Below are 26,752 nucleotides of genomic sequence, written 5' to 3' on the forward strand. Positions count from 1 at the left end.
ACAAAGGCTCACAATATATGTTTCGTTTTCTACTATCAATTTATAACTTTCAGGCTCTTTCTACCCCACCCAGCTCTCTCCTCAAAAATCTCCTTTAGGGGAGATGACTAGGGCATACATCCTACCGAAGATTCTCCGATAAGCCATTATCGACTTTCGAACTTTATGAAACTCGACCTACAAGGCATGCTAAACAAAAACTAGATTCCTGTCCTTAGTGGTTTGTTTTGGGGGGAACTAGGGGGTGGGAGGAGATGACCTCTTCTGTTCATCTCTTTTTCAATTTTCCTCTTCCCTCCACTCAAAAATTTAAATTATCTTTCTCTTGCAGCCATGAAATTAAAAGACACTCCTTGGAAGAAAAGTTATGACCAACCTAGATAGCATATTCAAAAGCAGAGACATTACAAAGGTCCATCTAGTCAAGGCTATGGTTTTTCCAGTGGTCATGTATGAATGTGAGAACTGGACTGTGAAGAAAGCTGAGCGCAGAAGAATTGATGCTTTTGAACTGTGGTGTCGGAGAAGACTCTTGAGAGTCCCTTGGACTGCAAGGAGATCCAACCAGTCCATTCTAAAGGAGATCAGTCCTGGGTGTTCACTGGAAGGACTGATGCTGAAGCTGAAACTCCAATACTTTGGCCACCTCATGCAAAGAGTTGACTCACTGGAAAAGACTCTGATCCTGGGAGGGATTGGGGGTAGGAGGGGAAGGGGACAACAGAGGATGAGATGGCTGGATGGCATCACCGACTCGATGGACATGAGTTTGAGTGAACCCGGGGAGTAGGTGATGGACAGGGAGACCCGGCGTGCTGCAATTCATGGGGTCGCAAAGAGTCAGACACGACTGAGCCACTGAACTGAACTGAACTGAACTGGACAACCTGCACTAACATGGCTTCCTTCTCACCACTATCACTTGACCTCTAAGGTGTCCCATCCCCTCCTCGAGCGCTATGTCTCAGTGCTCATTCTAGTTTCTAAGATGGCCCCCACAGAGGTCGGGAAGGCTGCGCGAGATCCACCCACGCAAAGCTTCGGTCATTCCAAGTGCCGGAGGACCACCTCCTGAGCGGAGGATGGGCGGAAGCCAAGAAGGGAGGGCCGAGAGGGCAGTCATCGGAGCGCCCGCACCACCACTCCCCCCCGACGCCCAGCCCTGCGTCACAGGAAGTGGGGGCCCCACCCCTAACGTCAGAGGCCGGAAGGGAGCGTTGCCGGGGCACGGGTGTGAGCGAAGACGACCGTGGGGAGACGAGAGCGTGTCTCCGCCGAGGTAGGAAAGACGCCCAGTTTCTGGCTTGGGGACCTCCAAAAATCTCACCGATAGTGGACTGGGATACTTTCACCTTCTAGTATATTCCCTTTTCTGCGCGCCTTGTGGGTCCTCAGCAAAGGTGTTCAGGCAACCGGTGGGTCTGCCACTGCTTCGTCCCCGTCGAGGGCCTCCCTAGCTCCTTAGTCTTAGTTTTTTAAGTTAAGCACCTTTCCCACCATCTCCTGTTTAGTCCCATTGTTTAAATGGACTCTTGACTTTTGTTTAAAGGAGGGAAAATGTTGGTTTTACTGAGACCCCAGCTCGGTTAAGTGTAATCCGTTGCTTCAGGCTACAACCAGCTCCCAAGCTTGACTGCTGAGTGCCCTTTTCACCGCCGTCTAGTACTAGGGAAAACGTGAAAAGTTGATAACAGTTTGATAGTGATAGGATACTTACATGGACAAGGCTGAATGATGAGGCTGTAGTTTCCAGTGCCCTTAATCTACTGTAATTTAGTCTTTTTGCCTCCAGAGGATAGGGGGGCTTCCTGCAAGTTGCTGAATCTGGCACTGATGGTGCCTTTAAATTGCTTAAAATCAAGGAACATAGTGTTTGGCTCTTTCAATTCTCTTTTTATTTTTGTTGAAAAAGTATAGAGTAACTATGTATAACATATCAAAGGGAAGGTCAAAATTTCTTAACCCAGACATGAAAATTATTTTTTCATGGCAGTTTCACCAGTGATTGTCATTTACAAATAGGCTCTGCAGCAAATTACTAAACAAGTTCCAGCTGATCACTTGTATTTCCTATCATAGGTTCCAAGACTGCTTATGTCATAGAATGGGGGGAAGAGGTGTGGAATTGTATGAGGAGAGCTGGCTCTAGGGACAATAACTGTAAATCTAGCCAGTTTTAAGTTTACTATGGGGATGGTTTTATATAAATTTAGTCTGTTTTGTAATGATAAGTTTGTTTAATCACAGAGCTCAATAGGGGAGAGTCAGGTGGAAGAGGATTCAAACTAAAAATTGTCTTTTAATCTTACAAATTTCTGTTACAGACTTATTCTTTTATGATTCTGTCAACTATAAAATGGACAGTTCTTGAGTACTAACATTTAGAAATGTTTCCTCAGTGCACAGAGGGAATGAGTATTACCTGGAGAAATTTAAATAACCAAGTCTGTCTGGTTTATCATGGAGGCGGGGGAGGTAATAAAGCATCACTGGGAAAAGTGTGATACTTCCTAATCATGTTTAAGAAAAATCATAGAAATAGTAAACTGGAGTGTCTCTGGGCATACTGAATGGATTGACTGTACAGTCTGACATAGGCTTCCAGCGTTCCCCAGCCCCCAGAAGCAGGGGGATGCCAGACTGGCAGCCCGATCATCCTGTATTTTTGAGGACTTGAGAATTTTAAAATAGTACCCTATTCCTTTGTTTATCCTGCAGTTTAAACAACATTCTTGTGGGCTTGACTTGCCCCTCCTAATGTTAAATAACATCAAACCCTAAAGGATGGTAAACAGTGGCAAGGTGTTGTAATGGCACTTAAAATTAACTGACATCCTCTCGCCTGAATACAGCTTAAGTAGTAGTCATGTTTGGTTTTTCCTAACTGTGAGCCCTAGAATTTATTCTAAGAGTGTGAGTTAGGCAATGATAAAATGGTTCAAAGTAGTAAAGAATGCCTTAAAGGGGAGAAACTAATAGGAAGAGGGAGGTGCTATAAGGGTTTTTTATATTAAACTTGGGTGACTTCAGTTGTAGTCTGATCCACTTCTTAGGGCTTCTTTTGATACGTTTTATTTCTGATTTCCTGATCCAGTTTTTTTTTCCCCCCCAGCACTTTGGATTTGGCTCCTTAATTCCCAACATGGAAGAAACTTACAGTAAGTACTGCTTGTTGCTTTTAGAAAATAAGTTGCTTATATGTAGTTTTCTCTCTGACAAGACTTTTAATGTGTTGAGAAAGATTCACTTTTTCGCTAAACTGCTGGAAGAAAAAGTGAGACTGTTTTAGCAATGCAGAGAAATGTCCAAATTTGAAATAGGACCCTTGAAATTAAAAAGTATGAGAAGTCATCAAGCTTTGGGAAAGCTGCAGTTGGGACACCTGTGTTAAACTACATATTTTTATTTATTAAGTGAAGAATTTTCATTCTTCAGAACTTCAGTTTCTCCTGTTAGTGACACAGGGATGGTAACCCCTGGTTTCTATTTTGTGGGATAAAATGGTATACGTCATGTTGATGTGCGTTGAGTTTTTAGGATTAAAGAAATCCTAGGGAGAATTCTTATTTCTCTAGTGATCCAGGAATCTCAATGGCCCAGAAAATCAAATGGGAGCCGGAGAGCTAGGATCATACAAGGGTAGAACAAGCGAGGCCTGAAAAACCATTTCATTCAACACTAGAATTTTACAACTGAGAAAACAGAGCCTAGGTTAACTAATTTAACCCATGGTTATATTGTTGGGGACAGAGCAAGAACCAGAGCCTTGTATGTTGTTTATATGTTGTGCCCTACTTGATACCACTAGGCACTATGGTTTCTAGACCCTGACCAAGTTTAAGGAACATCTGAGTGGATGAAACTTGTCAACAAGGCTGCCTTTATTTCCTACTTTGCTATCTTGTTCAGAATCTCTTAAGTTCTAACTGAAAGATATTTCAGTTCCATTCTGCCTTCAAGGAAGAGTCCAATAGAACCTTTATCACCAACAGGTAGAAACTCCATGGAAACAGTCTTTATTAAATATCTACTATAGCATGCAGAAGAATCACCTGGGATACTTGTTAAGACACAGGTTTCTGGAGCCCTCCCCCCAAATTTTTGATTCAGAAGGTCTGGGACTCGAGAATTTGCATTTCTAACATGCTGCCAGGTGGTAATGCTAATCTGAGGCCCATACTTTGAGAATAATGAATCTAGAAGTCTGAGTCTCCTTGATCTTCCTTAGGGCTCCCTCTTTTACTTCCTTAATTTTTCTAAAAATATGTTAATTAAAATCTGAGATTTCGGTGTGAGATAAATACAAGAGATTTATCTTTATTCTTGGAAGCGTACTACTCTATTAAATTAGAAAGCATCATCTCCTTTTATGTCTCGTATTCTTTTTCCAGTGGTGATTTTTTTCATAGAAAAATGTCACTTGGTTCTTGTAATTATTGCTACATAGCACAGAGTTTTTTAATCAGTAGATGTTTGTTAAAGAAAGAAGAAAATGATTGATTTTGCTGTTTATTTAAAATTTTTAAGTTTGTGATTAAATTTAATAAAATATATTGGCTTGTAAAGAATCAACTCCTTTAAGCATAGCATTTTTTTCTGTTTATCTGTGTCTTGGTAACGTTTCATTGTTTTAAGATTAAAAAAAAAAAGAACCTGGCAGTATGTTAGAAATGCATAATATCAGGCCTCATCTCAAACGTGCTGAATCAGAATCTACAGTCCTCAAGTGATTTAACACCAGGAATCAAGTTAAAATGAGAAATACTGTTTAGGATGTACTTGACCTTTCCCCCCCGACTGATCTAAAACTCTATAATCTGACAGATTCCTGAAGCTCTCAAGCTTCTGTCTTGAGGCAGTACCTCTTAGCTGATAATACTCTTGTCAGGTCTGGTTCCTCATTTCCGTGAAGCTTCCTCCATCTCTCACCATGGGTTCTGGGCCCTATCCAAGTGTGAGGAATATCCGAGTCTGTGCTTTTGGAGGAAGCTTGTCCATGAGGCCTACTTTGTTTTCCAAATTGTTATATTCCCAAAAAGTCACTCAAGATTTTTGCTGATCTCTAACAATCTAGAGATGTGGGATGGGGTGGGAGGTGAGAGGGAGGGGAACATATGTATACCTCTAACAATCTAGAGATGTGGGATGGGGTGGGAGGTGAGAGGGAGGGGAACATATGTATACCTATGGCTGATTCATGTTGATGTATGGCAGAAACCAGCACAATATTATAAAGCAATTATCTCTAAGTAAAAAGAAATTGAAAATTTTTTAAATGTTAAAAAACAGGTAAACCAATTTAAGGGACATTCTAAAAATTTTTTTGCTGAGGAGTTCAATAGTATTTGTTACAACTTTAAATTCATATAATACTTTGTGCAGTACTCTTAGGTATCTGCCCAAGAAAAATACTCGTACAGTGCACTGATAAGTATATATTAGATTGCTAGCCACAGCATTTATATAATAGTAAAAACTAGAAACAACATAAATGTATCAGTAAGGGAACTGATTAAGAAACTGTGCTACATCCATGTACAGCAGGGAAATATTTCTTACATTTCACTGATCAGAAGGAGCTGTTAAGTTTGTTTGTTTTAAAGAAAAGCAAATACTATGGTTACAGGAAATCTTGTCACATGCTACACTATGGATAAACTTTGAGGACATTGTGGTAATTTAAATAAATTAATCACCAAAAAACCACATGCCATATGATTTCACTTATATGAAATATCTAGAATAGTCAAACTCATAGAAACAAAAAGTAGAATAATGGCTGCCAGAGGTTTCAGGGAGGAGGCAATGGGCGTTATTTAATGGGTATAGAGTTTGTTTTGCAAGGTGAAAATTTCTAGAGATTGTCTAGATTCACAACAATATGAATATACTTAACACCAATAAACTGTACACTTTTAAATAGTTAAGGTGATGAATTTTATGTTACTTATATTATTACCATTAAAATTTGTAAATTAAACATAAAATTGAAAAATGTTTAATCTTTAAATAAAAGACCATTTAGAGCAGACCTAAGTTGCTGCTAAGTCGCTTCAGTCGTGTCTGACTCTGTGTGACCCCATAGACGGCAGCCCACTAGGCTCCTCTGTCCCTGGGATTCTCCAGGCAAGAACACTGGAGTGGGTTGCCATTGCCTTCTCCGAGACCTAAGTTATCAGAGACCAAAAAGTAAAGCGTTTTAGTAGGAAGCTATCATTATTAACTCTGATGCATGCCACCGAATGGGCAGTAAAATGTGTATGAATTATAAACTATGTCCAATCTGTCAGCTACTGACATGGCCTATCATTTGCTTGTGATGAAATGGATTAAATGGAGGGAAACTAACAAGAATTTCATCTGTATACTTTTCCTGTGTATCCTGAAGCTTCAGAAATGTGAAAAGATCACTGCTTAGGATGAGCCTGGTTGGCATAATAAGCCTGCTTGTCCCTTAAGACTTTTTGTTCCTATGCATTCTGTCCTTCAAGTCACCTTTCTGGCTCATTTGCATCATGATCATGGTTAGCAATTTATCCCATGTTTACCACTCTTCCGGGGACACTGTTTCAATTCCCCTGGCTTCTGATTTTCATAGCAGTCTCTTGGTTTATAAGCTTCTTATCAAATGTGAATTGTTTATCTTATTTCACTTGTGTTATTGCCTTCAGTGGTGGCAACAGCATTTTATTAGATTGCCTCTTGTCCTCATAATATATTCAAAATGTACTTAACTGTTTAACTTCTCTTCTTTAACCAAGATTCTTAAAATTTAGGGCTCAGCCTGGACATTTTGCAGAACCTAAGAGTAGTTTTACATGTTATGAGAAACTTCGCTAGTGTCTATTAAACTATTGAAATGGAGCCTGAAAGTACAGTCTTCTAAGGGTACTTTTAAATTGCACAATATAGGTTAGGGGTTGGCTTTCTCACAGTAGCCCCATATATCTGCAGTTGTCTCAAACTTAGGCTCTGTTTTTGCAGATTATTCTTTCTACTTTTTTTTTTTTTAATTCTTTATACTTTTTATCTGGCCAATTTCATGATCATCAGATTAAAGAATTCTCTGAGGTTTTTTTTCTCATTATGTTCCAAAATATGAAATTTTGGAACCTTTACCAATTTGGTAAAGGTATTGGTCTCTTTCAATGCAAAAGAATGCTCAGACTACCGCACAATTGCACTCATCTCACATGCTAGTAAAGTAATGCTCAAAATTCTCCAAGCCAGACTTCAGCGATACGTGAACCGTGAGCTCCCTGATGTTCAAGCTGGTTTTAGAAAAGGCAGAGGAACCAGAGATCAAATTGCCAACATCCTCTGGATCATGGAAAAAGCAAGAGAGTTCCAGAAGAACATCTATTTCTGCTTTATTGACTATGTCAAAGCCTTTGTGTGGATCACAATAAACTGTGGAAAATTCTGAAAGAGATGGGAATACCAGACCACCTGACCTACCTCTTGAGAAATCTGTATGCAGGTCAGGAAGCAACAGTTAGAACTGGACATGGAACAACAGACTGGTTCCAAACAGGAAAAGGAGTACGTCAAGGCTGTATATTGTCACCCTGCTTATTTAACTTCTATGCAGAGTACATCATGAGAAACACTGGACTGGAAGCAACACAAGCTGGAATGAAGATTGCCGGGAGAAATATCAATAACCTCAGATATGCAGATGACACCACCCTTATGGCAGAAAGTGAGGAGGAACTAAAAAGCCTCTTGATGAAAGTGAAAGAGGAGAGTGAAAAAGCTGGCTTAAAGCTCAACATTCAGAAAACGAAGATCATGGCATCCGGTCCCATCACTTCATGGGAAATAGATGGGGAAACAGTGGAAAGAGTGTCAGATTTTATTTATTTGGGCTCCAAAATCAGTGCAGATGGTGACTGCAGCCATGAAATTAAAAGATGCTTACTCCTTGGAAGAAAAGTTATGACCAACCTAGACAACATGTTCAAAAGCAGAGACATTACTTTGCTGACTAAGTTCCGTCTAGTCAAGGCTATGGTTTTTCCTGTGGTCATGTATGGATGTGAGAGTTGGACTGTGAAGAAGGCTGAGTGCCGAAGAATTGATGCTTTTGAACTGTGGTGTTGGAGAAGACTCTTGAGAGTCCCCTGGACTGCAAGGAGATCCAACCAGTCCATTCTGAAGGAGATCAACCCTAGGATTCCTTTGGAAGGAATGATGCTAAAGCTGAAGCTCCAGTACTTTGGCCACCTCATGCGAAGAGTTGACTCATTGGAAAAGACTCTGATGCTGGGAGAGATTGGGGGCAGGAGAGAAGGGTACGACCCGGGATGAGATGGCTGGATGGCATCACTGACTCGATGGACGTGAGTCTGAGTGAACTCCGGGAGTTGGTGATGGGCAGGGAGGCCTGGCGTGCTGCGATTCATGGGGTTGCAAAGAGTCGGACACGACTGAGCAACTGAACTGAACTAAACTGAACTGACTCGGTCTCTTTTGAGAGGTAACTAGATTCACTGACTAGGAGCTATTTCAAGGAATACATTAAATCAGGCAGACAAAAAAATAAATCTATGAACGAATATTTCCTAAGCTTCCATAGAACATATAACTGATATAGAGCAGTGCTTACCAACTTTTTTCATGTCATGGCAAGCTAGTAAATAAAGATGCTGGTGTAGGGGGTTAACTACCCTCAGCTTGCCCTAAGACTCGTTGGGGACTAGGGGGCACATGTGCAGTGGACTCCCACATCAGTATATCAATACATTGTCCGTTCCAACCTTCAGTATACTGCCTGGGAAGTTTTGGTTGAACTAGCTAGAGAAAAGAATGACCCTGAATTAGCACTTTCAGAAAAGGAAAAGACGTATCATTTAATTTTTTGTTATAATAAGGATTACCAACAATAAAAACAACAGTATTTATGTACAACCAAATGTGAACTTTGACCCTCCCCCATGAATGCTGGTTTTGCTGGACTTAATGAAGATTCAGTAACACAGTTTTATCTTACATTTTCAGGTGTTTTTAGTCACCCTTAAAATCTTTCAAGTTGTTGTTAGGCTGTCTTGTTCAGTTCCTACAGATGCTGTTGAAAAATCATGTGCCAAGGATGCTGAAATGTTGCCAGGGCCTGTTAAGCTTTATACTTACCCTGTTTTTCTGTCTTTCAGTCGATACTCTGGACCCTGAAAAGCTGTTACAATGCCCCTATGATAAAAACCACCAGATCAGGGCCTGCAGGTTTCCTTATCATCTTATCAAGTGCAGAAAGGTATGATATTATTTTCTCAATTTGCCCGGTGATGGCCTCCTGAGTAGTTCTTTTAAAAAGCCAAATTTTATAAATATCAAATAATTTTAGCATATATGTTTTAATTAAATGCCAGAATTGCTTTGGGTTAAATGCCAACATTTATAGAAAAGAATTTATTTCTTGGGTATGTAAGTTTTTTCTCATTTTGGTTTTTCCCCCAACTAGTGACACAGCACCCTTAAACAGTTTCTCTCCAGTCTTCTCACCCTCTGTGAAACAGAGGAATCACTAACTTTTACTAGTGATAAGAAATCATTCTTGCCTTGTAAATTTGATATACTTAGTGTCCTGATAAGGATTGAGTACTGTGATACACTTATTTCTGATTTTGTTTGTTTGTTTGTTTAGAAATGTTAAAGAAGTTGAACAGCTAGAGGTTAACCTAAGAAAAGATTATTCATAAAAATAACTATTTCTCTGAGTTTCAACAGTAAGCATCTTTGAGGGGAGGGGAAAAAAAAAGACAGCTCAAAGAGTTTTTTCCCTCTGGTCACCTTTCGTAGATTTTAGTTGATGTAAGCTAATTTAATGCTGATATATTAATTGAGACAGTTTGAAAGGGTGGTTAGAATAGAAATGTCAGATACAGAGGCCAGAGTTCTGCCAGGATTTATGCTTGCAAAACAATTTAGGTATTTAATCCAAACCTGCATACAGTTCACATATGCATTAACATTCTTCAAGGGATGTTTCTCTCGCAGTCCTGGAGACATGATTATGATGCCATTGTTGATCATTTCTCAGCTCCTTTCAGTCTCTAGAGCAAGAATTCCTTCAGGTTGAACCTAGACATGACAGACAAGCAGATACCACCACAACTTCCTCCTCTAGGCTCTCAGACATGTCCCAAGGAGAAAGGTTGGGAAAGGGAGCCAAGTGGTAAAAAGACATCATCATAACTCCCCTCTCCTAATGCTCTTAATCTTCAGCCACAAAACCTTTGCATTAGAATGCCCACTATCCCTTTAAAAAATCATGGAGATAGCTGCCCTCACAATTTTCTCCATCTTCTATTTTTTTGCACCCTTCTCCCCACTTTACATTATTTTTACTTTTTTGAGTATCATTTGTGATATATCTTTTGCTTCTCCTAATTTCTTAGTTGCTGGTAAACTTAACATAGGATTTGGGTTATATTAAACACTTTGTTTTGTTTTCTTGTTTTATATTAAAATAAGGAACTTGGTCAATAGAGTTCTTTATTATCTGGACTTTTCCTTAGTGAAATAGCTGAAATAAAGGACAAATTGTTCAGAGCCTCATTTCAGGCATTGTTACTTTAAAAAGTGTTCCTGTGTTAATCTGAAAAATCGTTGGCTTTGCCTCTTCTGCAGCTCCCTTCCCACAGCTATTTTCCTGCACTCTTATACTGCAGTAGCAGGGGTGCTACTGCAATGCAGACAAAGTGTGTTTTAGTGTTGCTGTTCATCCTGAATATCAGCTTTCAAAGACATCCAGAGAGCTGTGCCATTACAGGCTGTGCCACCGGACTCGAATGACCCTGAGAAGTAAACAGGGAGAAGATATGATTCAAATACCCAATCCTAAATTCACTGTTTACTTCCTTATAAACCACTTTAACCCCAGTATCTGTGTTGTCAGTCTTTATAATCATAACAAAGAGGTAATGTCTCTGTGATCTGTATAGGTGATAAATAACTCTCTCAATGTTCTGCTGAGTGTACCTGTCACAGTTCCACCACAAGTTTATTGACAAACCCCTTTAATTTTTTTCACAGAATCATCCTGATGTCGCAAACAAACTGGCGACTTGTCCCTTCAATGCTCGCCATCAGGTTCCTCGGGCTGAAATCAGTCATCATATCTCAAGCTGTGATGACAAAAGCTGTATTGAGCAGGATGTAGGTAAGACTAACTAGCTGAGATGTTTCAGTACTGGAGGTTAGCGCCTTCAAATTTATATGATGCTACATTATCACCTTGATTTTTGGCTTTCATCATTTCAGAAAAACAATACTTTTCTGCCTTTGAGATTTTTAATCTTAGCAGCAAAAGATTGTCAGGTTATGTGTGCCAGACTTTGAACAATCTGATTCATTTTACTAATAATTCATTTAAAAATAAAAATTCTTTTATTACCATAAATACGGCAAACATCTTTGTTTCTGCTTCTCTTTCTTGTCTTCTGTTGGAAAGGAGATAAGACCTGTTTAGTTTTCATTCTATCCATTTTTCAGAAACAAAGACCCTGCAACCTTTTAAGCCACTGACTCCTTTAAACATAATAACTTGGCAGTGTCCCCTTCTTAAGTCAGAATCTCTGTTGTCTTGCAGTCAACCAAACCAGGAGCCTTGGACAAGAGACTCTGGCTGAGAGCACATGGCAGTGCCCTCCTTGCGATGAAGACTGGGACAAAGGTGAAGGGCCTCTACGTCTCTTTCTCCACAGTGTCAAAATCTGAAGTCATTTGCTTTAAACAGAAGGAAGGTTTTCCTTTTTTATGAAGATACCATGTTGTTCAGAATGCCATATTACTCTTATTGAGCCCCAGTACAAACACATTTGTATCTCTGTGCAGACACGTGGAACAGCCTTTCCCACTTGATTGAAAAAGAAACACTACATATGTTTTTTTCATAAATTGTGTTATACCATCTGTGTTTGGTTGTTGCTAGGCATGTTTATTATTATTATTTATGTCGCTTGTGTTTATATCCTTCAGTTAAATTCTTGCTACTGTGTCTCTTAGGGTACTTGACCAGTTTTTACTTGCTTCTCTGAACTTGTTTATTATTTCTCATCTCACAAATTCTACTAGTATGAATTGGTGTTTTACCTAGTAGCACCACAAACTGTTTTGTTTCCTTTGGCAGATTTGTGGGAACAGACCAGCACCCCATTTGTCTGGGGCACAGCCAACTACTGTGGGGGCAACAATAGGTAAATGAAAAGATCTCATTCCCACCACATCCTCCCAGAATCAAAGTGCTCTGTTACCAACCAAAGGCTCCAGAGCATGTATTGACCTCTTTCCTCAATGATGTTACTTGGTGGTAATTTGTCTAGATATAGTTTTGGTGGGTTTTTTCTATTTATTCCTTGAGTCATAAAAAGGTCACATGCTTTGCATTAATTCCTGTGGGAACACAAAAATACCAGCTTGTAGTCTAGCACAGGAGACAGTGGCGCCAGCCATTCTTACGTCTTAGCTAGAGTTTTTGCTAAGTTCATGTTATTTTAATGCTTTGAAAACTTATGTAGCTGTACTGTATGTGTTATTTTTGCTCTGGATAACTAGTGTCCAAGGAAAAAGTAATCTTAAAAGTTCCCGATTTGAGATTGGACAATCCATAATACCAATTAGATAGGGAAAAAACTCGTCTCTCCTTCCCCACTGATTTTGTATCTAATTTAAATCTCTAAGATTTTCTGTTACCACTTGATCTTCAAACCTTCTAAGATCATGTTCCGAATTCCCTGGCAGTCCAGTAGTTAGAACGTCACACTTTCACTGCCAAAGGTGCAGGTTCCATCCCTGGCTGGGGAACTAAGATCCCATAAGCCATACAGTGTGGCCAACAAGAAAAAAAAGATCGTATTTCAAACCTAAATGAGAGCATTTCCAAATTAGAAAATGAAAGTATTAGATAGTAGACTTTATTTTTTCCTCAAATAGAATACTTAACCAGTTTTTATTTTTTAGCTCCTACAGTCAGTTGTTACAAGTGTACAGTTATTTGTAGTTTATGTATGCACTGAGATAGGAAAACTTAAAGATGAATTCCATTGGTACAATATTAATTTTATCTCAATTCTGTGAGATTTGTTGCCTTTAGTTTGGTTGTCTTGGCATTTTTTATCTCTTATGTATATTGAGTGAGTTGATGAGCCTGTCATACAATTGAACAGTAGATGGCATTGCTGTTTATCTCAATTTCTAGAAAATGAAAATGGTTAAACCCATCTTAATGCCTGTACAGAACAGTGAGCTTTCCAGAGAAGTGGTAATCATTCTAATTGCAAGAATGTTTTGATGGAAATGTGTTTACATTTCAGAATGTAGGTGGTTGTTTTTCCCCAAATTACAAAAAAACACATTTTGATTCTTACGTGTGCCTGCCTAAAGAATGCAAATATGCCAGCATACTCAAATTCATCTCTCTTTTTGCAGCCCTGCAAGCAACATAGTTATGGAACATAAGAGTAACCTGGCTTCAGGCATGCGTGTTCCCAAGTCTCTGCCATATGTTCTCCCATGGAAAAACAGTAAGTGAAATAATGGCAAAATGCTTTTGCTATGTGTTGTGGTAAATAAATAGAGTTGGTCTTAATTATCTCAGGACATGTTCAGTCTGAATACCAAATACCTTGCACCCATATGACCCTGAGAGTGAGTTCCTCCTCAGATTTTGCATCTTAAGCAGGTCACTCACTTCACCCTGTTCCTAACCCTGGTTAGTAACAAGCAAGTATAAGATCACAGAAGCCTAAAGAATATTTTCAAGACAGGGTGATGGAGAAAGAAAGGGCAACCCACTCCAGTATTCTTGCCTGGGAAATCCCATGAACAGAGGAGCCTGGGGTCACAAAGAGTCAGACACATCTTAGCAACTGAGCACGCATGCATACTAGTTGAGCTTCCCAATAGAAAGCTCTATGCTTTGTGCTCTCATCAGTATTCTTATCTGCTCTTCAAAACTATAAACAAGGACCTTTTTCGTAATTAAAATTTTTTAATTATAAAATACATACTAATCGCACAAAGAATTGTTTGCTTTGCTGGTAGTTGGCAGATCTGGACCCTGAATGAGTCTCTTAACTGCCAAGACCAGAATTATCCCCTCATTTCCTTTTCCTGTCTTTTTAGTTCTCTTTGTTTCCTGCCCACTCCCACCTCTCTCATGCCATTTCTCTACTCCCATCTCAAGCCTTTGGTTTCAGCTATGAATAAATGCCTACTTCAATTGTGAGTTACTGATGGCTTAAAAAATTACATTTTTGCAAATAAAACTCAAACCGAGAAAGGAAAAAAAAAGGGTGACCACTGACGTCAGATTCCATGGATAAGTTTGGGACCAATAAAAAGACTATCTATTTTAGCTAGGAGGAAATCATCCCTGATTTTTAAAGCATAATATCAATAGGGAATTGGGATTAGAAATTGGATTGCAAGGGCCTGAAAGGTAATGGGTAGAGACAAAATGAAAGTAATGTTATAAGAACCAGCCTAAGAATGGTATTCAGATGTCTTCCCAAGGCTTCGGAGACAATGCTGAGTAAACAGGTCTGAAATTCATGTCATACCACCCTAGTAAAGAAATTCCCATGTATTGGTACACCCAACATCTTGTCATTTTTATTTAATATAAACTTCCTTTTCCTGATGTTGCCCCCAAATTCAGATTTCCTTGATCTCAGTCTTTGTTGTTGTTTGAGCTAATTTTTAGGTGGCTACAGGATCCCCTATAAAACATTTCCCTTTGGATAGTTGCATTTCCCCCAAAATGAGATTACCTAGTCATATGCCATAAGGCTTGATAGGTGGAAGACTATTTTCTTTTTCCATGGTGAATAGAATCCAGTCACTAATTTTAAATTCTGCTTTATTATATAATTCCATATACCCCGGGAATAAATCATTTGTGTTTAGTAAGACTAGGGCGGTGGAGTGAATTTCAGTTGACATGGTGTATTTATTTTGAAATATTTCTACTCCATAGATGGAAATGCACAGTAACTGAATATTTCATCAAGTAAGTGTTTCAGTTTTATTTCACAATTTTTTCAGATGGTAGCAAGATTTAACTGGACATAAAGCAATTTGGGTCCAATTTTCTTTCAGATTATGGTACCAAATTAAAGCTCTGTGTGTGCCTTTCGTTTTTTAAGTATATAGCCTCTGTTATGGCTTTACATGCTAATGAATAAACATTTACTAGTTAAATTAGAATTCTGTTACATGCCAAGTTGCTCTCCCTAATGTTAGTGCACATTGCCTTTTCCTTTTTTTTTTAAATCAAAGTTGCATTCTAGATCTATCATGCCTTTTTAATGGACTGAGATTAATCAGACAGCTGTGCTTCACTGCTTTGCAATTCTTTCCCTGTGCAGTACAATTTAATACTCATCAAAAAATTCATACTTTTTAACTAGCATTTTAAAGTTTTGGGTCTCCAAAAGTCTGTAGATCTTATTGCACTGTAGATCTTATCTGAATATTTGATTTAGCAGAACCTCACAAAATCTATATAAAGAGACCAAAATCTTTTAGTTTTCACAGATGAAGCCCTTCTTTGAGATCACCCAATGTATCCACAGCAGAGCCAGGTCTGATGCTTCAAATGGCTGCCTTGGCTGAGGTTGACCAGCCACATGGCTTCTGGCAAAATATTGTTGGGCCGGGAATGGGATGATAATCCCCACTGTCTTGAGATGGTAGGCCTTCAGTGAATATTTATTGAATGAATGAGTAATTGGCTTGTTGCCTTGTAGTCCATTCACTTTTTCTGAACAGTGAAGCAGATGGATCGTCTGCCAGCTAGGGTTTGTTTTGTACCAAAACTGATGTTTCTTCTGGTGAGAAACAGAAGATATTCTAAAAGCAAACACCCCTTAGCTGAGAACAATAATATTTATCAGTTGCTTCTAGGGACGGGCCATTTTTCTTGGTAGGTTCTGACATCAAATTATTAAATATATCTGGAAGCCAGAACATTGGATTTGGTCCCAGAAGGGAAAGAGACACAACTTCACTGGAGTGCGTCAGAAAAGCACACACAGACCTGGGTAAATGGAGAACTTTGAATCCCTCTCTGGCACACTGCTTAAAATGTTTGGTGTTTATCCAGTATGGATAGCTACCTATCCAATGGCTACTCTGTGGTGAAAGCCTAGGAGAAATTTCTGTCACTTAAGACTAAACACTTTTCTGCTTTGGAAAATTGATAAAGTCATTAACACGGATAATTTTTTTATACGTGTTACCACAGAGGAATAAGGGGGAAAATTTAGGTAAGAATCCTTAAATAGCCACAGATCTTCTTATCCTCTTAGTTAAAAATAAAGCATCATTTTTTGAACGCCTGTTGTTGCAGAATTCTCTTCTTTGGGTACACACACACACACAGACACACAGACACACACACACAGACACACACACACGGCATGACTTACTCCCTTAAGGAACTTAAAGAGTAAGCAGAAAATTATTTTTATTGCACATACATGAAAACGGTTTGTTCACCTTGCACTTAAATGCTTTATCCCATTTATGTTTTTATCAATATTTTACCAGATAAGTGCCTCAGAAGCAGGTAATACCATGTTCATTTTTGTTCCCCTAATATGCATTGTGGGCTTCCCTGATAGCTCAGCTGGTCCTGGGTCGGGAAGATCCCCTGGAGAAGGGGGCAGCTACCCACTCTAATATTCTGTCCTGGAGAATTCCATGGACTATATAGTCTGTGGGTTCGCAAAGAGTCGAGCAGAACTGAGTGACTTTACTTTCAATGTGCATCGTAACAGCTCAAAATATATTATTAAATTAAAGAGTAGATAGAGTATATGAAAAGAGAAAAAAATAATTGGAATTAGTCCAGAATTGTCTGAAGAAGTCAGTTGCCTGGATGGTCAATTCTGATTTTCTCTTCACCCATGATAACTATTGATACAAGGACTGTATATTGATCTCTGTATAGAATGTTTTTAAATCAATTAAGTTTCTTTGTGATTAGTGATACTAAAGAGCTAAGGGTCAGAAGGTACTTGGTGTTCTGCCCTTGACAACAACAGATTCTTCCAGCAGACCAAGAGACCTTAATTGGGCTATAGTTTTGTGGCCTGTTGTCAGATGTAGTTGGTGCTTTTGTCATTGAAAGGAACTAAGAACTCTAATTTTTTTCTTGTTTCCTCACAGATGCCAGACCCTGGAAGACTCTTCTTCCTGCTACAGTGGGTTCTTCATTTTTTTTCTCCTAATCTAATTATAGAAAGATAAACTGTCTGTGACTTTCAAACTGACAAGTACCTTTTTTTTCCCCTCCCCCCTTTGAGTCCTTACTCATTTGATGCAAGAAAAAACCCTCATGCTGAGAAGAAATGTTTCAAGTAAACCATCATTGTAGATAGCTTGATAATTTGGTTAAGTGCCTGCAACCGCAAGATCAGAATTCATATCCCGTTCCTCATTAATGAAACAGATCATCTAAAGTTACCTTAAAGGATCCAAGCAGGCAAGAAATTTGGATTGGAAAAAGTAACTGTGTTTGTGTTCTCTGGCTCACAGGAACCAAATTCCTTCTAGCATTTATAGGAATGGACCTTTTCTGATTAGTGCATCTGTTTACTGAGTCTTTGATGTTGATAGCATTTATATAGAGAAATATACCCCATTCTTATTTAGAATCCTTAGGACATCTTGTTCCCTAAACTTTTCTAACTTGGGATAGGTTTCTTTTCTCTTTCCCACATTCCAGCTAGAAATTGTATTAGCTGAAACGGTAGGTGTGGATTATGTAGGAGTGAAGGTTAGAATGAAGAGGAGGAAGCAGTGTACATGTGGAGAAGAGATAGGCTTTGCACCTGTGTGTGAAATTTGATTAAGCTCAAAGTTGAAATGTGTGAAGGCCCTGGGACATGTGTGTAAAAAGTTAGATTTCTGAAATACCCGAGGCTCTGGCTATCCTAGCATCTTGTTGGCTCTCGAAAGGAGACTTTATAATCTCCCAGACTAGTTCTTTATTTGGTCGCTTGTTTGCAGATTTGGTGTGGTTTGAGTTTAAAACTGTCTGGCATGGGAAGGGATTTGCGATCTGGAATAGATAGGGACTCGGAGGAAGCATACTGACAAGTAATTCCAAAAGTGATCTCTTGAGCATTGTTTGTAGGGGGAATGGGCTCGTATGGAATGCTTCTTCCACAAGTTTCATGCAAAACAGGATTCTCTCCTGATGAAGCAAAGCTATCTTGTTTATTTAGTTCCAACTTCTATAGACAGATTCAAGATAAGCCCTAATATAATAGTATTTCTGCTTCTGCTTCTACTGGTATAAATAAGTGAATAAGTAAACTATTTCTTCTGAAGAGGGTGGTGTGGTATTAAGGAGGAGGAAAAAACACCCATTATGCCCCTAATTCTGGTCACTTAATGTTTGTCAGTCAGCAGCTCACAACAGTTCAACTTTATTTAAAAATAGTTTTAACTGGAAAATACAAAACCCTTTTCATTTCACTTATTTGGGTGATGACAACCCAAACTGTCTATACTACACTTGAAACCCAGAACTCCTACCAAGTTTAGGAAAAACAAGTATGAGTCTATTGCAAAGAATTAGCTACTTGAGTATAACTCAAAGAAGGGATTAAATAGAAAAGAGTTACTTTGTGCTTTTTAAATATCTAGAGAGGCAAATTAGGCTAGCATCTGTCATTCATGAAAAACCTTATGTTGTTATTTTAGAAGGACACCTCTTTGCTCACCAGTTCTAGAACTTAACCAGCAATACATCTGACCTGTCAAAGTGTGAATAACACTCACTATAGGTGAATGCCTGCCTATATTAATTTTGTTAGCTCACAAAATAGACCACCCCATTGTCTCTGTAGTAAACTAATGATTAAAGCAGCCAGTTTGCTTAGGATTTTGGGGGGGCCTAGGATACACTAATTTGGATTTAGTTTGCTGGAGATTTAGGACATTCCCAAAAACTAGAGTAAAGAAGTACCTTGAATTCTACTACTACTGTCAGAAGTTGGGAGGTGAAGCTTACTTATTTTTGAGACCTTTTTCAGAGGCTGCCTTCTGTTTGGAATATGAACAGTGGAAAGTAAACAGTTGAATATTCTACCCTAATTTCAGTGAAGGTCAAGTGTTATGGTTAAAGGTTAAATGTAGACATGTTTCAGAATCTTAGCCTTTGAGTTCTGCATTTTGATCTTATCCAGGAAGAAGAACATTTGCTTTCGGGAAGGTTGCCTTTCTCTGTGGGTATTCTAGAAGTGCCACTGTGATTTGCGAATGTTCTTACCAGGAATAAACGAATGTAGGTAGTAAATGATGCTTTGCTCTCCCGATAGCTGTACTTGAGGTAAACAAGGAGAGTATTCGGATTCAATTTCAAATAGCGCACTGCAGTACCCTTCATTGGTGAGACAGAACAGTAGCTGCTTGTGTTAGTCTCTTACACCTATCCTGGCATTCTGAGAGTCCTTAATTGTACTTTTCACAATTCATATTACACTCCAAGGTAGACAGAAACTAAAAGGATGATATTATACTTCTTATTACCATTTTTAAAGAGGCAGGTTATAAAAATCAAGGTAATTTGTATACTATGTTTTAAATGATTGAAGCAGGACTGTCCTTGGGGAGAAGATACCTCTTAGAAAATACATTTTCTTATGCCAGTTCAATGGGTAGAATAAGGAAAATGACTTAAATTCCATGAGAAAATGACTATAGTGACTGCTCATTCTTTTGACCACTGTCTTCCTGGTACTGTTCAGGTTCAGAACATACTCACATCCTGCTTTATAGGTGTGGCCTCCTCATAAGCCACTGAAAACACATTAATCTGTTACCTTGTACCAGCAGTCTCAGCTGACTTTTATTCCAGCCATACCAAAGTCTGAAAAACACAGACCTGTGTATGGGGTGTGGGGGTGAGTATTTATTTGCCCTTGACACAGCAGTTCCACTGCCTGGTCCAATTTACTTAACTCTGATCAACTTGGTAACTGCTATAACAAATATAAAATCTCAGGTTGTTTACAGCCAGGAAGACCAGCGTCCTAGGCTGGACAGTAACCCTGGAGAAAAGCCATATGGTCAGCAGATTTGCATTCGTGTTTACCTTATTTAAAGGTGGTTTTTTGTGAAACAAATAATGTGAGCACTGTTGATGAACATCAAAAATATTCAATTGTTTTACTTTCATCTACTTACATATACACATATATATGGAAGAAATAAATCTATGTTGTATTAAAAACTATTTCATATGAACCCAACCACGCCTCTTAATTTTTATTAAAATACTTGTCATTGAAATAAAGTATACTTTCCCAGCTCATCTGTTTCTGTCCTGTTTCCTCAGGCTTGAATTTCAGGATTTCATCGGACAGGGTTAGGGGCTTAAATTATTTAGCTCCTTGTGTTGGTTTTCTCTAGAGTAGAACTTTATAGCAGAGGTGCAAACTGAAAGAAAAGTCTTGATCTTTAGATGTTTCACTGAGATATCCTTTTGTCGAATTGGAAATTTCAACAGAAGAGTCGGTGTTTTAGCTTTATAAAGCCTTGAAAAACAAACATTGATACGATTCTACTAGGTGTGTACGTTTGATATCCACCTGTCATACCTCATATACTCAGAGCTGGAGGGGAGTTCAGAGAGCATTGATCCAAAGCTTCATCTGGCCTATAAAGAAATAGGCCCTGTACCAATGTGTAACAGGACATATTTTTTTAGGAAAAAGAAGGATAAACACAAAATCCAAGATAGTTGTTATCTCCAGGGGAGAAGTCAGAAGGATAAGATCAGGAAAAAACACAGTAGTAGTCAGTTTAATTGGGTTTTGGGTTTCCCAGTGTTAACTATGCTTTATACGTGTGTATTAAACAATATAATTTTAAAACATCTAAGAATAATTGCTAAAATCATTGCAGAAGGCTTACTGTAAGCAAGCCACTGTTCTTACTTAACATTTTGAGTATTTTTAACCAACAGTAGGGGAGATAAAGGCCCTGAAAATTTTCTGTTTGCCTAGAATACCAAGTTTGTTAATAGTGTGCCATGACCATAACCTGGGACTTCTGATTCCTAAGGAGTTACTGCTTTGGGCTTCTATAGCCGTTATGTTTCTCTAAATGTTGATTCTGCACTCAGAATCAACTCTTACTCTCTCAGGCCACGTGTTTCCTCCTCAACTTGTTTCCATGTCTACCAGCTTGGACTGCGTGGTTAGTCACTTCAGTGGGCTAAGTCAGCACCCTGAGTTCCCTTGACCCTGTTGTTTTTCTGCTGTCTGCTTCACCAGTTGTCAAATCAAGCGAAACGTACCATCTCTTACTCTATTCCCTCTGGGTTATCAAGCATAGTGATAGGAAATCACATAATATACCAACTGACTCCACTGCACATGTCTGATTTTTTAACTCAAGCCATTCCTATTTGGCTTTTTTCAGCTTTACCTGGTAACTATTGTATTCTTTTTATTATTCTCAACTTTATAGTCCCTACTTCCCACCCTTACAGATGGCTTTGCCTCTTTTCTTTGTAGAGAAAATACTGGTCATCAGACTTAAACTTCCTCTTTTTCCCACCCCTAGATTTGAATGCTTGTGACATATCTCAGAGGCACACTTCATCTCTAAAACTAACCTCATCCCTGTAAGATAGCCCTGCTGTTGATGCATAACAAATTTTCCCATAGCACCGTGGATTAGAACACATGCATGGCAAGTTACTTCAGTCGTGTCCGACTCGGTGCAACCCTAAGGACTGCAGCCCATTAGGCTCCTCTATCCATGGGATTCTCCAGTCAAGAATACTGGAGTGGGTTGCTGTGCACTCCTCCAAGGAATCTTCCCTGGATTTAAACAAGTTTCTAAGGGTGAAGAATTCACAAGTGGCTTAGCTGGGTAATCCTGGCTTGGGATCTCTCTTATGGTTGCAGTCAAGATGTCAGTCAGGGCTACAGTTTTCTGAAGACTCGAAGTGAGGCTGGAGGATTTACTTCTGACGTGGCTCACTCACATATTTGGCAAGTCTGTACTGGTTGTTGGCAGAAGGCCTCAGTTCCTCCACATAATGGGACTCTCCATAGCGTGTTTGAGTGCCCTCACAACATGTCAGGTACCTTCCCCCAGAGTGAGTGAGTGAAGAGCAAGGAGGAAGCTATAAATTCTTTAATGACCTAACTTTAGAAGTCACACTCCATCATTTCCACAGCATGCTTTTGGTTAGGCTGGTGAGCCCTTTTCTTTGTAGGACAAGTCGAAGGAGCTTGAATACGAGGAGGCAAGAATTATTGGGGCTGTCAAAGGATGGCTCTCCCACCTAACTTTTTCTATCTTCCAATATCTTCCATAAGTTATTCCTTCTTTTCTCTCAATTCAATTTCTTTCTCTTTGTATGTTATATTTTTCAGTAATAAGTAAGTTGTCTTTAACTCTTTAAGCTACAAAATGGTACCGTTACGTTCATTAAAAAAAAAAAAAAACCACATAGCCTCTCCACCATATTAATCAGGTTCAGTTGCAGAAAACATCCGTTTGAGCCAGTCTAAGCAGGAAAGGATTTGTAATAGGGCATTAAATGGATCACAGAATTGTTGAGGAGACTGAAGAAATTAAACTGGACTTCCAGAAATCATAGCCAAAGACTGCTCCAGAAGGTGCTGCTTCTACTACAGTAAAGAAGCTGCCTGTTCAAGAAGCACACTACCTCTGCCACTGTCAGCATCCCCAAATGGATGCCCTGCACCCTCTCTTAATCCTTGCTGACTTTAGAAACATATGATAATACATCTGATTGGCAGATCTGAAATAGTATCTGACCCCTAGCTACAAGGGATTGTGGGAAATGTAGTCCAGATTTCCAGTACTGTACCCTAGAAGAGTAACATGTTGAGCAAACCAACATGTAGAAGCCTCCCCACTGCCTCTCTAATGTTGGCTTGCTGCTTCCCTTCAGTGCTAGATTTATTGAAGAAGTTTATACTTGGTCTGAAGTTCCCACTTACTCAATCCATTGCACTCTGCCCACTCTGTTCTGTCTCCACTCAACCTACTAATTTGCAGGACCAGTGGTCTATTTTAGTCCTACTCCTTTGAACATTCAAGGAGAAGCAAGTTGTTGCTTGTGACGCTTGTGGTAAGAGCCATATCAGTGTTATGCACAAAAGAATTACTTAAGGCCACTTTCTTTGGAACAGGCCTTGGACTTGGAGGCACTTAGAGCCTTGAGCTTAAGCTACTATCTGGACTTGCTGTTCCTCATATGTAACCTAAGTTAATGATGTTACTGTTTGTCTCGTCTTTTCATAATTCTTCATTCAGTTAATCACCAAATTCTGGAACTTTGGTACCAAAGAAGCCTTCTGAAGCCAACCAGTTCTTTGTATCTCTACTGTCACTGCCTTATTTCAGAGCATCATCCCCGCTTAGACTGTTACAGCAGCCCCCTACGTAGTCTTGGAGCCACTCAGTTCTTCCCATTTCAGTTTATCTTCCACCTGCCTTCAAGATATTTAGTAATCTGTTTCCAGTTTACCTAATAATAATAGCAAAGGCTTTTTGAGCACTTGGTCTGTGCCAAGCACTGTACAAAACACTTCATATGCATTATCACATTCAGTTCCCCTATGAAATAGATATTTTAGGTCCCTACTTGGTGGATAAGGAAAGTGAGACTATACAAAATTTGTGTATAGACTATACAAGATTTGGGGAGAAGGCAATGGCAACCCACTCCAGTGCTCTTGCCTGGAAAATCCCATGGACGGAGGAGCCTGGTGGGCTGCAGTCCATGGGGTCGCAACTGAGCGACTTCACTTTCACTTTCCACTTTCATGTATTGGAGAAGGAAATGGCAACCCACTCCAGTGTTCTTGCCTGGAGAATCCCAGGGACGGGGGATCCTGGTGGGCTGCTGTCTATGGGGTCGCACAGAGTCGGACACGACTGAAGCGACGCAGCAGCAGCAGCATACAAGATTTGACCAGAATTACTTAGTTTCTACATGGAGGAACTGGAATTGCAGTCAGGTCTGCTCCCCTGCATAGACAGTATTTCTTATTCCCACCACATTTCACAGTTGCTCCAGCCTCATCTCTCCTGACTCTGTTAATAGTCTAGCCAGAGTGAACACCCCATCTGTCTAACACACTGTGCTCTTTAATGACCACACCTTGGTACATCTTGCTCCCTGAAATGTACTTGTTCCCTTGCCTTCCCAATGATTCTCCATTTAGCATATTCCACCTTCAAGTTCCAACTCAAATATTATTTATTTGGGTAACCTCTAGGCTCTCTGACCTAGGCTCCTGTCCTCTGTTGTTACTAATTTTGAGTTGCATTATGATTAACTTCTAAATGCCCATATCAGCCAGTTTAGGAAAAAAAAACCACTCAGAATTCCCTGGCAGTCCAGTGGTTAAGACTGAGCTTCCACTGCAGGGGGCACATGTTCAATCCCTGGTTGGACTAAGGTCGAAAACCGTGGTGCAGCCAAAAAAAACGCTCTCAACATCTCGGTATTTTAAGCAGAAATGTAAGACAGTTATGGAGTGCTTACCAAATCCTTTGAATAGCTGGAGAAGCAGGCTGTAACTGGGACCTCTAGGAATGACTCCCAGAACACTACCAAACTAACACCAACAGAACTACAGCCTTGATGGCCAGGGGAATACTGAGTGTGAGGACACGGCACCCATAGTACCACCCAGGGATCCAGAAGCTGCTGACAAACAGGACAAATGACCCCACAACATATATAGTATCAGATTTTTTGCAGAGCTACTGACCAACATAAACATCCAAATGCATGGTCAGCAGAGGGAGGAAGAAGGAAACTGGATAATCAGAACCTGGAGCGTTGAGGGTTTGCTCTAGGGTGTGTTGGGGTTTTTGAATGTTTGCGTTCATAAAATAAGATTGAGGTAAGCCCTTTTTTGTTTTTTTAAAGGAAATAGTTATTTTCAAAGTTCACAGGAAAAGACACCATATGCCAAACTCTCCCCCTCCAAAAAAAAATAAAAAGCCAAGACTTTTGTTGCTACTGTACTTGCGTGAGGGGGTTGGGGGAGTTGGGGGCCAGGCACAAACCTCTTGAGTAAAGTAGTTATGAAAGGAGTTAGAGAGAATGTTGAACTAGGAGTCCACACAGACTTATCTTGAATCTAAGACCAGCCCTTTGACCTTAAAACGTCCTTTAAACTCTGTGCTTCATTCCTCTCTTCTCTGACCTCCAAGATTCAATCCAACCCTAATTTTTGATTTGTTAGTTATTCAATTGGAAAAACATTTTGAAAATAAAGAGGAAGAAGATTATGCAACCATCTCTAGAGATTTCTTTATTTTTGATCATTCTGTAAAATTTCCCTGTTAACCTTAAAACATTCTTTGAGGCTATCCAGATGTGAGGAGAGAAGCCATGGGGAGAAAGGAACCTAGAAAGTAGAAGGGATTTTGCCTTCACCATATTGAACCAAATACAGCCTTTCAAAACACACAGAGCAGCTTCGGAGTTCCCTAATTTCTCAGTTTGGAGTTTTAGTTAATCTGTCGCCAGGAGTTGAAGGGGGAAAGAAATTCTTCAAAGAGCCATCACTGATTCTAGAGCTAGGAGGGCTCATCACAACCTCAAAAGGCAGGCTTGTTATAAAGACTGCATTAAAAATTATCCTCCTGGCTATGGTAGCTAGGCCAAAGATTAAACAGAGCTTTCCCCAGGTCCCTGCTACCTCCTTTGGGCTATTTGAGGTGCTTGCTGTATTTTTTGGCCTTTTTTTTTTTCTTTCCCTGCAAGACTTGTCCTTCATTCTCTTGCTTCTCTGATGTAAATGGCTTTTCAGAGCACAATTTCCAGACAAATCTTCAAGTGTTAGCCAAGGGTCAGTTTGCCAATACTGTTTTTTGTTGTTATTTCCTTCAAAATAAGAGACACCCGGCAGCGACTGATGCTGTCTTCAGAGAATGCTGTGGCATTACAGGAGCCCTGTGCAGCCCTTCACTTCTCCCCTGCTAATATGCTTCCTTCCTTAGTTTGCTTCAAAGCTTGTTTACCAACTCTAGCTTAGTCCCCAGACTCTGCTCCCTTCACCCCGCCCCCTGCATTGTGCATTTCAAAAGGTAGAGAAAACTAACAGCCTCTTCTCAGCCCTCTCCAGTGAAGGCAGCAGAAACAGCAGGGTCAATATGTCAAATTGTACAGCCTTCTCCAAACCTTTGCCCAGAGATATTTCAGGTTAGCAAAAGGAAAAGCCACTTAACATATAGCCTCTTTTCCAAGGGCCTTTGACAGACTGGGAGGCTCAAGGCTGCCTCTTCCTTGTATGCACGCATGTATGCACACATACACACACACACACAGAGGTAAGAGTAAATAGACAGGGTTTAGTTCTTCACCACAGATGATAAACACCAGTATCACATCTATTGCTACACGCAGCCAAGATGGATGTACACATGAAGATTTGTTATAGTTACAGCCCTACCCTCAAGCCATTTATAGTCAAAGGCAGTGTTCCTCAAAGCATAATCCAAATATCACCTTCATCATAATTACTTGGGTGCCTATTTTAAAATGCAGATTGCTGGGCTTTGGTCCAGATTTCCTGAATCAGGGTATCTGGAAGCAGCACTCAAGAATCTATTCTTCACAACACACCTTGTATAATTCTTAGGTACAATAAAGTTTCTGAAACCACATATTACTTTGAATAAAGGTTTTGTTAGGAATTTACAAGGAAGATAATTACACTATTTGAGTTTTAAG

General features: G+C 39.6%; 1 protein-coding gene across 1 annotated transcript; it reads left to right on the top strand.

Annotated features, from left to right (window-relative positions):
- Positions 1-3,142: 3,142 nt before the first annotated feature.
- GTSF1 (gametocyte specific factor 1) lies at positions 3,143-13,677 on the top strand. The gene is made up of 7 exons (XM_068971412.1): positions 3,143-3,158; positions 9,153-9,253; positions 11,035-11,161; positions 11,591-11,674; positions 12,131-12,197; positions 13,429-13,523; positions 13,664-13,677. Exons 1-7 carry the CDS (start codon positions 3,143-3,145, stop codon positions 13,675-13,677), a joined length of 504 nt encoding a protein of 167 aa, XP_068827513.1.
- Positions 13,678-26,752: the final 13,075 nt, after the last annotated feature.

Source organism: Capricornis sumatraensis, chromosome 4 (genome assembly GCF_032405125.1).
Source record: "Capricornis sumatraensis isolate serow.1 chromosome 4, serow.2, whole genome shotgun sequence".
In the NCBI taxonomy this organism is placed as follows: domain Eukaryota; kingdom Metazoa; phylum Chordata; class Mammalia; order Artiodactyla; family Bovidae; genus Capricornis; species Capricornis sumatraensis.